The 16,219-nt window shown below is 33.3% G+C and overlaps 1 protein-coding gene across 1 annotated transcript; it reads right to left on the bottom strand.

Moving 5' to 3' along the window:
* Positions 1 to 6,295: 6,295 nt before the first annotated feature.
* Positions 6,296 to 10,729, bottom strand: ATFP8 (Ras-related small GTP-binding family protein). Its single transcript, XM_086249530.1, has 8 exons — positions 10,612 to 10,729; positions 10,383 to 10,455; positions 10,147 to 10,194; positions 9,977 to 10,024; positions 9,354 to 9,425; positions 8,162 to 8,317; positions 6,909 to 7,012; positions 6,296 to 6,565 (listed from the first exon to the last, which is right to left on the bottom strand). Exons 1-8 carry the CDS (start codon positions 10,623 to 10,625, stop codon positions 6,475 to 6,477), a joined length of 606 nt encoding a protein of 201 aa, XP_086105656.1. The 5' UTR covers positions 10,626 to 10,729; the 3' UTR covers positions 6,296 to 6,474.
* Between the last annotated feature and the right edge of the window lie 5,490 nt (positions 10,730 to 16,219).

The following is a 16,219-nucleotide window of genomic DNA, read 5'->3' as shown; positions in this document are numbered from 1 at the left end:
TTCACTTAAAAAATGGATACCAAATTTGAAGAAACAATCTTTCGTATTTATAGCCCATCTTACTCATCACTCACCTCAAAAACTGCTGATGTCACTACCACAATTTTGGCCAAAGGCCTCCAATGAAGGCAACTAAAGTTGGGGGCGTGCCAATTGCTAAGGAAGGTGTTCACCAATAATTAACATTAGTGGCCACATTAATATGTCAGATATGAACAGTGAATTCATATCCAACCTTTGCTTCTGATTAGTTGATAACACAGTGGCAGCCCATTAATTTAAAGTAATAAAAGGGGGTCCATTCATTTAGGGACTAAAAAAGGGCGTTCAATGTTTTGTCTGGTTGCTCATACTTGCTAAACCAAGATACTGGGGTTCCCTTGTGGCAGCATCTCTTTCTTCCCACCCCTAACCCAAACGGGATCCAGCATCGGTGGGTGTCAATGGTCACGCCTGAAAGTGCCGATCGGCTCAAAACCCAGATCTATAATTTCATTCTCAAATAGCTTTCCCTCCTACGATACTGCCTCTGCCGCTCCCTCAGCCCTCTCTTACACCCATTTCTGTTTTTCCTTTTGTCTTCTTCTCCCCATTTTGATCTTCTTCTTCTTCTTCCTTCGTGCGCTGCCGAGAGCACAGGCTGCACAGCAGGTAATTTTTTTTTTCTTCTTTTCCACGCCTCTTCTGATTCTACTCCTTCTCTGCCTCTTCTTTCCTCTTTTTCTTCTTTTCATTATTTTTCCTCTTCTTTTGCAAATTGTGGTTAGGGTTCGACTTGGGTGCAGTTTGGGTTCGATTGGGTGCTGTTGGAGCTCGATTTTAGGTTGATTTTCAAGTTCTGATGATTATTGGTTTTGGGGGTTTCATATCTAATTGGTTTTAGGTGTTGAATTATTGCAGTGGCTGGGTATGCAAGGTCTCAGGGGAAGACTTCGCTCACCTTTTTTATCTCTGAGGAATAATATGCTGGTCTACATCTTCAGTTTCATATGGGTCTCCATATTATTATCCCAATATCATTGGAAATCCTTTACAAAGCTGCTAATTGTAGGTATGGTTTCTCTTTGTTCTTTCATATGGTTATTAGTTTTTTTTTTTCTCAATTTAAAATGGTTAACTGAGCTTTGTTATGTATTTGAATTTTACCTGGGATTTAAATTTTAATTGGGTAATTTTTTTCTCTCTAGCTTTCTTTCTTTTTCCTGGGATTTAATTGGTACGTTTGTGTTGATTTATATATATGTATATGTTAGATTTTCATATGGAGAATTGTATGTAAAACTTGATGGGGTTTTGTTGAGGCACATAATTTAATTGGCAACTCTTTCTTTCTGAAAATTTTCACAGGAAAATCGTATGAGGAAGTTAATGTACAAAGCTACTAGGTCTGCTGGGTTGGAATAATTGCTCAATTATTGCTGGTGATGTTTTATGCTCATGTCAGGTAATGATCTTTTCCTTCTATGTTATTTTATCTCATGTATTGAGGGAAACAAAAATCAACCTATATTAGTGAAAATAAATAGTTACTAATCTGGAATTTGTAGACAAAAATCGATACTATCATTATGTAATTTGCAGATTGGGTCCGGTAGCTAGGTTGATTTTTGAGCCTTGGGTTTAAAAGTTGCATTGGTGATGCTACATCTGATATATGTGGGCATTTTGTTTCTGAATGATGAAGGGATAATAGAGAAAACTAAAACAAAACCATGGTATGCTAATGCCTCTATACTTTTATTTACTCTGCATTTTTCTTGCATTTCATTTTGTGGTGAAAAGCCTAATACATGTATTTATAAAGAAGTTTAGCCCATTTGTACAAATGGGTTACTCTAGCCCATTAAATGGTATTGCCTTCAAGTTCACAGGTGAACAGGGGAATGAGTCACAGATGGGGTTCAAACATGCATATGGGGAAAGTATATGTCTGAACCTCATATGTGACTTGAATACTAGCATGAGTTCCCCTTAACTAGTCTTTCTTTTTCTTTTTCAACATGAATGGCATAATAGTTTCTCTATTGCCTCTCAGTAGGCATGAGGCATTTTTTCAGTGCTATCAAAGTTCATTATATTTTTCATTTTGCAAGCGTATTTGAGTTTGTTGTAGTGAAAAGTATGTTTTCACTTCTATTAATTATAATTTCGATGATGGCATGTTTATAACTCCAAAATATGGTTTTGCTTATGTTCAACTTTGACCAAACAAAATTCATTTTCAACTTATGTTCCTTTTTCTTGTGAGTTTATACTTTGTGGTTTTGCTTGGTTGCGATGTAGGACAAGAAGATCAAAAAGAAGACTTGAGGACCAAACCTCATGAGAGAGGACCGGACCTCTAGAAGCTGAGAAGAAGATTGAGGACCAGACCTCATGAGATAAGACCGAACCTCCAGTAGCTTGAAAGTGCGAGACCTCCTTCTTCATTTGCACTTTTCTTCTCTCTTCCTTTTCATCCTTCACTTTTTTTAATCCCACTGCAGGATATGTTTGGTGGGAAAATGTATTTTGAATTCTAATTAATTAGTCACCAACATTCATGGAGACATTGTTTAATGATATCAATTCTAACACCAATACAGCAACCTTACATCTAATGGTGAAAGGAAAAAACCATGGCATGACATTAATTAATAATATCAATCCTCCACCAATTTAGCAACCCCAATAGAGATGGTGAACAAGTGAAACCTACTAAATGCAGCATTGGTGAGGACCGGACCTGTCAGACTGACACTGCAGGTTTTGGCAGAAGCTTCCACCATGCTTACATGTGGGTGGACTTAGCTCCCTTGCCACCCCAACACCAACCTCCAACATGATATATGGTGACTGCAGTGTGGCAAGGGACATTACAAACTAACAAAAGTGGCAGTTGCCTCTATGCCTACCAAAAAAAATTGGTTGCCTTTGCTTGTTTTTCTTGTAGTGTGTCTACCATTCATCGAAGAACTCTATATCAGCACTAATAAAATTTATAAGATCAGCTGGTTGGATCCTTCTAATGCATTTCTGTGTTGTGACAGGGAGCTAAGGAATATACCGGGTCAATCATAAATCAGGTTGCAATGCTGACAAAGCCTCATCTGGATAAAGTACATGTTGGCTTGAAGCCATATACAGAAAAAGTGGTCAATATTTCTGCAACTTTGAAACACATTTGGGGACATGCTGCATGATATGCGGCGCCTCTTGGATCTTTGGAACATAACAGTTGGAGGATTTTGGTCCTTTGTTTACAGAAACTTTAAGAAGATAAAATATTGGAACATATTGAAACATATTGATCGAGAGTGATGGATTTCTAATAGGAAAATGTTGAAGTTACACAGAGTTACAAACTTTGTTGAAGAACATTGGCCCTACTTTGTTTCATTTTGATATTTAGCTTTGTATCTATATTTAAATGTTTTTGATCTATCACCTTTAGGATAATAAATATGGTATGCCATCATCCTCACCCTCAAACCTTTGCTGTCTTTAAATTAAGGTGCATGGCCACCATATATATGTTAAAATTCATCTTTTACTGCAAATCTAAAGTTAACAGTTAGAGGAACGTCTCAGTATCAGGTCTCAAATATTATTGATAAACGCAACTCCTCATGAAATTAAACTTAACACATATAATATACTTTTGCATATATTAAACCTGTAATCCTTTTTTATTAGTTTTTTCTGCTAGTGATTTAAGCTTGAAAGGTAAGGAACTGGTCTGCAACAGTTATCCATTGCAAAAAATGTACAGATCCAAGCTAAAACCAGAATAATAGTGTGATCAGACAGAGAATTAATTACTTGTTATATATATATATATAAAGGGAAAAGTCCTGCAACTGCATGCAACAATTATACTTATGAAAATATAGGCAGGACAATATATGGTAAGACAAAAGAAAAACAGTACTACTTATTTATTTGCGCTAACTAAACGAAACACATGCACTAAATTATATATAGGAACAAAATATGTTATTTACTAATGGATAATATTATAAGCAATCCTCACTTAGTTTCATACACTTCAAAACTAATATTTTATAATTTTTCTACACTCACAGATTGAACTTTGAAGTAGTGTCGGAAGCTAAGATAACATGCCGATAGCACCGGCCTTAATATATATTTACAAAATAAAATAATATGATATAACTTATTCAGTTATTCCTCTTATTTCTTCTCTCAAAACCCATATATATTGAATCCAGGAGCTCCTAGCTTTGCATATATGGTCCTTGAGTTTGGTCCTTGAGAATCTGACATGAGAGAAAAAAGAGCAAAGGTGAGCCAAGGATGGCTTCCCAGAAGATATGTAAATACCAAGTGGGAATTAGCCCATTAATTAGGGCATGCATGCATATAGCTTCCCATGGCAACACATTAACTCGGGCAAGTCATCCCCGGCTCACATATACTCTTCTATCTCTTCATGCAAGACTCTTGGACATAAATAATGTTTTCAGTTTGTCTACAATCAACCAGCCTTGTTACCCTATTTATAGGCAGAGATTGGTCACAAACTCCATCATATATGATAGGTACGTTTCCCACCTACAAATTATTAAAGGTTGGTTGCAAGCAAGCTAGGTGCTTTCACCATGATTCGATTCAAACGTGTGACTACAGTGGACCATGTGAAATGATATAAAGCTTCATCAAGTAGATGTAAATTGTATACATAAGATCTTCAAATTTTAGAAAGGAATAAGAATATATATACCATCCTTCTCTAATAAGGACGTCCGCATTTGCAAAAGGGAAATTTCATTAAATAGCATTTTTTAATACAACAATATATTTTTTAACCCTTCCCTTCCATTTTTATCTTTTATGACTCTTTGGCCACTTTCGGACAAAAACACCCCTTTAGTCGACACATGATCGACATGTCGACACTCTTATCGACCAAAAAATTAATTTAAAAAAATGTAAAAAAAAGGTAGAAAATGATGAATATGATGAATTGGCCTGCAGCACCATCTAAAGTGGCTATAGCACCAATGTGTCGAGCCATCATTTGTCGACGATCAAATTTCAGATTTGAATCAACAAAATCATGTCGAAATTTTATAGAACAACATATCCAGATCGGAGTTTGTTAAATTCAGATCGGAACAACAATCTTCCCTTATTTTTACGTAGACCATATAAAGTCTGATAATTAAAAAAATTTGGATGTGCAATTGAGGCTGGTATTGACTTTTGCGACGAAGTCATTGCCATGCCCTCCCAAGTACACCTTCATGAATGACAACAACCCTCCAAACCCACCACCATGTGCTTGTCTCTGGAACAAGAGGATTTGCAAAGCTGTGTTTGGCTAACAAACCTAGTAAACCAAGAGAGAGAGAGAGAGAGAGAGAGAGAGAGAGAGAGAGAGAGAGAGAGAGAGAGAGAGAGAGATCCGGAACATTAAAGAAGAAGAGAATGTTGATGTGGGTGAGAGAAAGAAGGGCATTTTTGTCCAAAATGGACCAAAGAGCTATAAAAGATAAAAATGAGAAGGAAGGGAAGGGCTAGAAAAGATATTGTTGTTTTAAAAAATTAATGAAATTTCCCTTGTTTTATTCCCTTCTTGTATGCATTATGTGTATGGTGATTGAATTTACATTCATTTCTGATTTCTCCGTGTAGTTTGGATCATTTTCTGCTTTAATTTCCATAGTTTAAATTTTTTCTATCACATTCTAATTGTGTTTTTACCACTCAGATATTTATTTCTCATTTTACCACCTACGGTTATTCCTCATATCCTACTTTACTTTTTTCTATCTATTTCGTCAGCTAATCTGTTAATATTATTGACAAAAATGCCCCTACTACATCAGCAAATTTTTATAACTTGCATGACGGAATTGACAGAAAAAGGTAAAGTGGGTCATAAAAATAGTTGTAAGTAGTAAAATGAGATAAATAAATATCTAAGTAATAAAGTGAAAATCAACTGAATGTCTGAAACTATAAATGGTAAAAACATAATTAAGCCTATAACTTACCAAAAACTATGCAGGCAGAACGTGCAAACTGGGATAGATATATGTCCATCCCATGTACTTTTAATTTTATTTCGTTCTTTTTTTACGCTAATAATCCTCTTAATATTGTTTTTGTAGAGCAATCTACCAATTTTCACAATCCTACAAGACTTGCATTTGGTAACAAATGTATTTGTTACCATTTTCACAATCCCACTTCACAATGCCACTTGTTACCAAATACATAAGTTCAGCTAATAATTTCAGTTAATATAGATTTCTACCATGTTCCCTTGAACAAGAGGGAGAAAATAATGTAGGGTAAGCAACAGGCCTGATTACATTTTAAATTAGGTAACTGTCATAATTCCAGTTTTTCCAAAGAGGAGGATTCAAGCAGGCAATATTTTACAGTTTCTGAAAGATCCACATGATAATACAGTCAACGCAGTTTCACTGTCTTACAACTTTGTAACAGATTTGACAGTAGGAATGGCTAACCACAACAATTGCTATTCTGCTGAATCGGCTGCCCCTTCATTTGAACAGCTCCACTCGACTTGTTAGCGGTTGGTTGGTTGCCCATTCTGCAAATAATTTTAAAATTTAATAGATTAGCAGCAAGTAAAATCACAAATATAGTATCCGTCCATAAAAATAACCACAATCTAGCAAAACCATTGAGATAAATGGGTAGTTACACCTTCACTCCCTATCAACTCAAATGTCCATGATAAACCAAACAAAAATTGAAATATCAAACTCCTTTTCTTTTAGGGTAGTTGGTGATAGAAAGAAGAAATAGGCAACATAATTTAACCCAGATATTTTCTTATCATGCTTGGAAACTATTATTCTGGCAAGGAAATTTATAACAACAAATTGTCAGGCAAGAGATCATAGCATGAAAGAGTTGTTTAGTGGTTTTACTTTTTCTTTATCTCAGCAGCCATGGTTAAGAAAGCCTGCTCAACATTGATTGAGTCTTTAGCACTTGTCTCGAGGAAAGGGATCCCAAGCTCATCAGCAAAAGCCTACAGTTCATTTAGGCAAAGGAAAAAAAGGTTAAACCCCAACAATCAATTACTAATCGCTTTAAATTAAAATAAAATAAAATCACTCTGATATACTTTTTAAATTTACTAGAATTTCATTTTGGCACTTGCAAGCACACATCTTTGTACCAAAGAAGGTTTGCTATGTAAACCATTGTCATATGTAACAAACATAACGAAAACATGGAAACTTCTTTAATCTGACTGTCTGCCATTCCCATATTTTCTGTTTCATCTTTTCCGAGGTCTAAAATGAACCTAATAAACACATAATTATAAAATAAATAAGATCATTCATATACAAACTAGTTCAATGTACACTCAAGTTACTCCTAAAAGATTTCCGATGCAAAGATGTTGTCTAAACAACAGGACTACTAAGTCTTTCAACTCTCACCAATTACTTTTACTTCAATGGTCTTGCTAAATATTAAGGGGCACTTGGGATCAGGGATGGTAACCATCCAAAACTAATCACAATACAAAATAGGTACGACCTGCACCCGCGCACTGCCCGGCATATTTGGACTTTTGACAGTTCTAGGATTGAGAAAGAATGGATTGTCAATTGTTTGGCCAAGAGGATGGGAAAGATAGAAAGACTCCATGGTCTGGAAACAGAACGGGTATAAGACTGAAACATATCCTAAGAGGTAACATAAATGTAGTAAAGGTCATGACCAGATTGAAGCCTGCTCCTTATTTATTGGTATTTATAAAGTGGCACTGCATGCATGAGTTTTATTCCTTCCTTCTTCATTCATTTTAATTTCACATAAAGATCCTTGACTACACAGCTGTCAATCAAAGTGAAAACTGGAACATGTTAAAGTGGGAAATTACAGTTGGGAAAGCAAGCAAAGAATGCGACAAATACTCACTGAGTATGCGGTATGGATTCATAGTGGTGCATGCATATAAATATATATAAAGGTACTATATGGAACAGTTTTATGCAACAACATCAATGACAGTTTTATCGAACAGGTTTGTTGCATTAGGAGAGTGAGCACATTAATTGCCCAAAAAGTGTGTGCTGAACAAAATCAGCAATTAAAAAAACAAAACAATTCAGAATTTTTTTAATTTTATTGACAAATGTTTGTGCAATTAAACAACAATCCATACCTTCCCCGTTTGTGTGTCAACAACCTTGTTCTCAACTAAATCACATTTATTTCCAACTAGAAGCTTGCACACACTGTCATTTGCATATCTGTCAATCTCATTCAGCCACTGCTTGACATTATTGAAGCTCTCCATCTCAGTAACATCATAGACAATCTGTTGCAGTTCCAAATTCCAATACAGTTAAGACTCTTTGATTCACATGAAAGACTGAAATCACACATACATTATTATGAGAAACTACCGCTTCATCTTTCTTATCAATATAAGATACTGTTGTTTCCAATGGTGGTAAGATCCAAAAATGACGCATAGTTAATGTTGTAGAATAGCTTCAAAAGAAGTCACTTTCATCTACGACTGACTTTCACATAGAAAGGAAAGAAAGATAGGTAAGATTTTTTTGATAAGAAGAAAGATAGTTAAGATGATGTTTTGCTCTTTGATTTAAAGAAGAAAAAAGAAAATAAATACAGAGATATATCAATAATCTGCATCAACAATTGTAACATTTTTCAGGTAACCTGATCATGCAAGTTTGATTCATCAACAGAAACTTACTGAACCCGCAGGATCTTTACAAGATGCTCTTTCACCATTCTTTCACCAAGAACCATGTGGTCATACAGCAAGAAAATATGGATGTGTCCCACTCACTCACCAATAATTCGCAATTGTATTCCATAAACATAACAACAATGAAATTGGCATAAAAATCCGAATAGATAATCATTCATATACATAAATCATTTACTGTTTATATTATTTCAGTCTAATAATATTTTTTTCTTAGCCATTCTAGCACTTAATTTCAGCAAGTTCAAAGATTAAAATTTCTGTTGACAAATCAAGGTCTAATTAATATTCAAATGATGTCCATGGACTGGAGCATAATGATGGATAATACACTTAAATAGTCACCTGTGGTGTTCCATGCAGATAATTCTTACAGTTTATGATAAATAAAACTGTAGTTACATTTGTAGCTGAAGCATCATGAATGATTTGCATAAGAAACAAGCAACTTGTAAGTCACAAGCCAGCAACAGAATCATGTGCATATAACCCATTTAAGGGGATATGATAATTTTACCAGGGCTAGAGATCTATTGTGACAATTAATTTTCCCCAAACCCATCCCCGTCAAAAAAATAAAATAAAATAAAATAAAAGGCAAGAAAGGAAATCTTACAATTATCCCATGTGCTCCTCGATAGTAACTGCTTGTTATAGTCCTGAATCGTTCCTGTCCAGCGGTATCCCACTGAATGACAGTAAAAGCAAAGTAAGTCAATTGCCAACTGAATGCTGACCAATCAGTGAGCAAGAGAAATTGAACAGCCCATTTAGTTTTCCAAGGGGCATTGCACATAACATTTCCGATAATTTTCCCTTTTCAATTTTGATAACTTATATCTGACATACGTAAGACTCCGTGATACAAAGTTAGATGTAAACTGTTTTAGAACTATTCTCCCATGCCATAAACATACAATTTGCAGTTTAAATCTTGCTAGAAACAAAATGATCAGTTGTTAACTTCAAATTTTTCAACAAGAAAGACACTAAAGAAAAGGGATGCAAGTAGACAACTAACAATGTGCAGTGACCCACATCATAAGCTTCTTAATTAAATTTGACCAGAAATCCAAAACAGCCACCAAAACCAAATAATGCCAATTAATTAGACAACCAAATAGACAATAATTTTGATTTTATCCACACACACATGCAAAACAACTTGGTCCCCAACAAGTACTTTCTTTTGATAGGGAAAAAGACCCTTAATTTGGATATAAGGTAACTCCTACTCACAATCTGCAGCTTGACTGTCTTCCCATCCAGCTCCACAGTTCTGATTTTCTGAAAATTGACACCATTTACTAGCAAATAAGCCATAAATAGCAAAAGCATACACAGTTACACACACATACATGTACATATACATATACATATACATATACATATACGCAAAATCTACTCACAAAATCAACTCCAATGGTGCTAATATAGCTGTCAACATAGGAATCATCCTGAGCAAAAAAAAAGACCCAAAAAAAAAGTATTAATTTGAGTACTAATTACAAAATAATCAACCTCAAAACCCTAAAATTTATTTCACTCACTTTTTATCACTATTATCCAAAAATGAATAAAGAAACTAGCGCAGAGATTATTACAAGAGAGAGAGAAAAAAAAAAGTCAAAGAAAGCCAACTCACAGCGAATCTGAGAAGCAAGCACGACTTTCCCACGGAAGAGTCCCCAATAAGCAAAAGCTTGAACAAATAATCGCTATAAAAAAAGCCAAACAGAAAACAAACAATTTACCGTAAAAATAGAAATACAGGTAAGATAATTTAGGCACGTGAGGGAAATGGAAAGAAAAATGGAGGGAAAAATGAGAGGAGAGAAAGGGGGTGTTTGGGAGGAAGGAAATAGGTTGCTTACTATTCGGTGCCCATGATTGGGTTGGAGATTGCAATCGGGAAATTTTGGGTTTTAAACAGAGAAAGGGTCCAAAGGGAAAGTGGTGGTGCTACTCACTACTGCGGTTCCTTTCCTCACTTGTCATTCTGTCAATGCTCCAGAGCTTTACCAACAGGCCCCACATAAATCATATTTCTGCTTTTTTTTTTTTTCTTTGGGTTAGAAAGTTAAAATTAAATACCAATTTACAATAATTTTTCAACAAAATAGTAACAGACTAATTTTTTTTTTTTTTATTTAGGCATTATCATTGATCAAAACTTTTTAGATTAGGTCACAAATCCAAACTGAAAGTTGGTAACTAAATTGAAATGATAGCTGAAAAATTGGTGCCTAATTAATCTTAAATAACATTAAATTTGATAGTTAAAATGAAAAATATTGTGATTTAGTATCTAAAGTTGATCAAACTTTTGTTAGTCCAAATTTTGAAAATAGGCCCAAACGCTACAATTTATCGGCCCACTTTTTATTGGCTTGACGCGCATTGGTTTTTTTCTTGTCACATTGCTAATGTCAAACTGTGGTGGCAAAAAATCACATAGAAAGGAGTGAAATTTTCGTTTTTTTGGGATTCCAAAATTTTATAACATATCCATTAATTTTAGTTAATATTTCGGCAAAATTTTGAAAATTTCGCTAAAATTTCGGTCGAAATTTCGAATCCCCCACAGTGTGTTTTTGTAAAATTTCATCGAAATTTGGGTGGTGACTAACTTAGATCTTAGAAGTCTCAGCCCCATTTCCATTTCATCTCTCAGATCTCTCTCTCTCTCCGCAACTTCTCTATGTCTTCTCCCCCTGTGCGCACCCGGCTGCCTCCGGCGTAATGACGTGACTACGTGACAGCGTGACCCCCTGCCTCCTTCCCCTGCGCGCACAACGCACCTAGCAGGTATCTTCAACCTTGTACCCAAATACCCAAATCTGTCAAATACGGCCTTGTGTTGTGGAGTTGTGAGTTTACACTTCTTCCAAATTTACACAGCAAACAATAAATTATTTTTCTTTGGATAGAGTCATAGAGATGAGTGGGTTGTAGCCTGTAGGCAGTAGTAGACTAGTAGGCAATAAATAATTCGATACTTTCCATTCCACTATCTAAGTATCTAATGTTTATTTATAATATATTAAAAAATAATCTAATATTTATTTATAATATATTAAAAAATATCTAATATTATTATGTTTTCTTTTTTCTGGTTGATTACTTGATTGATTTGATTCAAGTGTTTAATTGTTTAATTGTTCAAATTTAGGTTTAATTGTTTAATTGTTTAGGTTTAATTGTTTAAAGTCTTAAACCGTACCCAAATATATTTGGGTTTAATTGTTTAAATTTGGAAATAGTTTTTTTTTTTTTTTGGGGTCTGAAATTTTTTTAATACTTATTTTGGAATTTGGAAATAGTTATTGACTGTGATTGTAATTTCTGTATATTTAGAAATAGATAGGTATCTAAATACTTATTGTGATTGTGTATATTTGGGGAAGGTTTAAATGTTTAATATGATTTTGGGTTTAAATTTGGGTTGCCTCACCCTTTTACTTAGGTGAGTCTGACAGTAGCTCTTCAAATGAGTATGACTATGGGCAAATCCCACCACAAATACCACCTCTTGATTTATATGGTTGACATGTTGGAAATTATATGAAAAGTTATGCTGGAGATGTATCTTGGGGTAATTATTCTTCGCAATTCACCTACTCTGGACATGATGATATTGAATACAGCAGAAATTTTGAACATGTTAGAAATTCTATGTGCTATTGAATATTTATTTAATTCATAATTTAATATTGTAATATAAATAAATTAGAGATGTTATTTATATAATTATTAATTAGTGACCCATTTTTTTAATAGTATTTGTCTTCAGCGCGCATTATATTCACCTTATATCACATGAAACCTACTATATAATTTAGTTTTTTAATATTTTTTATTAATGTAGTAGATAATATGTTAAATAAACATATGGTCAAATTTCATTCAAAATTTCCGTATTTTGATAATAATTTCCGTCGTTTTTGTCTAATTTTGTCGAAATCAAAATTTTAATCGAAATTTCCTCAAAAATTTCCGTCGAAATTTCCATCGAAAATTTCCTTAAAACCGAAATTTTACTCCTTGCATATAAACGATACTTATACAAATGTATTTTGTGTTTTTGTTAAACAAAATGTAAATAATAATAAGTTTACATAAAACAATAAAAGTACATCCTTATAGAGTTAAATCCACCATAATTTACTAAGTTGGGTTCTTTTTATGTTAAATCTGGTTATCAATGGAAGCATGCTCAGAAGGATTTTTCCAACTAGGGGTGCTTAGTCAGTCTTTTACAACTATACCCCCCATTTTATTTGACTATTTTAATTCAACTGTTTTGTAAACAAAGGTCATTTTAGGCAATTTAAAATTTGGTAAAGCCTATAATATCAAAATTCTCCTTTTGGTTTTATAATAGTGCGAGGTGGCTTTTTTTATTATGCAAAAATTAATATTTTTGCAAACATAATCAGTTTAATAGATAATGGAAAATAAATTTGAAAAAATTAATTAAAAAAAGAGGCAAGAAAGTAAATTTGGGAAATAAATAACCGACTATTGGATTTAAACCAAAATGATCTCAGTTATTCGGACCCGAAGATAATTCAAACACCGTTATATTTTATTATACATATAGAGAGATAGATAAATGTAGCAATGAATCCTCACACATACGAGAAATTATTCTATAACTTCAGTATCTTATAAATAAATAATGAATCCGATCATTAGATTTCTTTCTATAGTCAATTTTATAACATTTAAGAGAATTTTTTTTTTTGTACATTGGAGAAAATTGAATTATTGGCCTAACTTAATTGTAATCATTATCTCACCGACGCTTGTCCTTGGACTAAGAGAAAATTTATTTTAATATTGACCTTGGAGTACTGTTTTAATTGATACCGACCCCAAACATTATAATTTGATTATTTATCTCATTTATGTACAAGGTCTAACCCTAGGTGTAGATGGTGTTTCTTGTTACAAGACAAAGGAGAATATATAGGTATTTGAACTATGACCTTCAGTGTGTCTCCTGGGAAGGGAGGCTAGAGTTACTAGCTCTCATGTAACTTCTATTTAAGTAATAATAATTTCTAATTTAAAATATATATATCCTCTATATTTATGGCAATGCATATATATATATATATATATACATTGAAACATTTATTAATTTCTACACCTTCCTGAGGCATTAATTAAGCTGAAATTTGAGTTTTGCTTATATTTTGAAATGGAGAGATTTTAACTTCTTTGCCTCTTACCCGATCTAATCTATACTTAGCATGAATGTACATGTGGAAAATGACCCATTAAAATTTTGTGCCCCTAAAAGAAAAAATTTTGTATGACCATTGTACATGAAAATTTCTCCAGAAACCTCTATAAAAAGTTGATTAAGGTATATGTGCCTCGCTCACACATTCATAATTTCCTTTAACTTTTCCTTTGTTGAAACGTGACTCTCTCTCTCTCTCTCTCATTAGGATCAATTAATATAGAATTGAAATTCACAAAACTCAAACTAATTAAGAAATAAAAAATAAAATAAAAATACAAGAATTTAATGTGGTTCGACATTGTGCCTAAGTCCACGGGGCAACTCTATCAAAATTTGCACTATATTAAATCTGTCCAAGAGGATCAAAAATTGGAAAAATTATTGGATTAACCTATACACCGCCACATGATATACAATTTCAAAAGAGTATCCATATGTTGCTGCTCGGCCACCAACATCCCAACACTTTGACATTATACGCAAAAGAAGGCCAGCTGATCGATACAGTTTTCCCCAACCACCAAAACATTTCTAGGATGAGAAAAGTAAAACGGTGCGTTTGTATCTGCTCTCTATCTGCAAGTCAAGATTAATGTTTGTTAAACTCGATATTTATTTTGACAGAAAAGGAAAAAATGTTACGTTTTACAACTGGTTTAGAAGAAATAATGGCTAACTTTCTTTGTGTGTGGAAGGTTAGGTTATAGGAATTACTTTCTAGAAGGATTACTACAAGCAGTGCGTGTGGACAGAACTAGTATATAAAGAAAGAAAAGTAAGAAATAATGGAAGCAAATACGATTATAGATTTTAAAATATGAATTTCTTATTTTAAGTAAAAAAAAAAAAAAGATTTCTTTTTGTTATCAATGTTCAGATAATGGAATATTGAAATAAATTTTTTAATTTTATTTTCTGGTATAATTGGTATGTATAGAAAAAGAAAATGTCGTTATATATTAATTCAAGGGAAAAAAAAAACGTTTTTAGTCCCGGTGTTTTACCCTGAAAATAGATCTAGTCCATGTGGTTTCAAAATTTCACATTTAGTCCATGTGTTTATTGTCATTTACAATATGAGTACAATTTTTAAAAACTCAAATTTTCAATTTTTCTTTAAAAATCAAATTGAATGTTACATACATTAGTTTTTGTCTTTTCTAAGTAAAATTTGAGAGTTTCTACAAGTAATTAGTTTTAATTTGAGAAAAATTATCATTTTGGTTATAAAGTATCTTAAAATTGCAAATAATATAAAACAGAATGAGCAAATGCAGAGTTTTGAAACTACATGGACCAAAATTATTTTTTCCCTTAATTAAATTGAAATATAAGTATGAAACCAATACTCTAACAATTGCTATGAGCAATGTTAATACATAAATAAAAAAATTGGCTAGAGAAAATGTAGTTAATACATACCTCTGATAAATCATTGATCCGATATTTTAGAAACATAGATTGGGCTATTCAATAGTATCACCATTTTTTTCTTCATTTTGTTCTTCAAATGCCTCCAAAACATTCGTCATTTTCTGTATGGATACCAAAACGTAATAATTAGAGAAGGATATGTAGCTGATTTATAATTCTACATACCCAACTGATAAGCAAAGGGCCATTTTATAGATGAAGTTGAAGTTTCTAGAATGGTGGTTATAGAAAAACTATGGGCTTGAATCTTTGTACGAGCTTGATTAAGTTTTGGTAGGTTTTAAAAAACTGTGGGCTTGAATTTGTGTACGGGATTAAGTTTTGATAGATTTTAAAAAACTGTAGGCTTGAATATGTGTATGGGATTAAGTTTTGATAGGTTTCAAAAAACTATGGGCTTGAATTTAGTTTAGGTTTCCGACCTTTAGGAATTTTTAGATGTGTGCCTTACTTCTTATTTTGACCCATTTTGGACGTTACCAATTGATTTTTTTTTTTTTGGAACTGTTGAAGCATGATTCATTGAAGCAAATAAGGTATTACATAGTATCATGCAAAATATGTTCAATTAAAGAGAAACCTCATCCTGCTATGAATGGAAGTCACTACAATTCAAAACAAAACTAGTAACACATATGCAACTTGATTACAGTTTCGAGAAATATAACCGTGCATGTGTAGAAACTATCAAATAGACACCAAAGCTCCTTTGCCTCATAAGATTAGAGTTGTCAAATGGGTTGACCCGACCCGAGCTCGGCACGGCACGGAACTAGTAAATGGGTCTAGCCGCC

The sequence above is a fragment of the Dryas octopetala genome, chromosome 7 (assembly GCF_963921425.1).
Source record: "Dryas octopetala chromosome 7, drDryOcto1.1, whole genome shotgun sequence".
In the NCBI taxonomy this organism is placed as follows: Eukaryota; Viridiplantae; Streptophyta; class Magnoliopsida; order Rosales; family Rosaceae; genus Dryas; species Dryas octopetala.
The sequence above is the reverse complement of the archived record's forward strand: the minus strand, read 5'-3'. Positions and strand labels throughout refer to the sequence as shown.

Excerpts from the sequence above, each read along its gene's own strand:
- ATFP8 (XM_086249530.1), bottom strand. Across the intron at positions 10,195-10,382 it reads GCTTGCTTCTCAGATTCGCT|GATGATTCCTATGTTGACAG; the intron begins GTGAGTTGGCTT and ends TTTTTTGCTCAG. Across the intron at positions 8,318-9,353 it reads GAGGAGCACATGGGATAATT|ATTGTCTATGATGTTACTGA; the intron begins GTAAGATTTCCT and ends GAACTGCAACAG.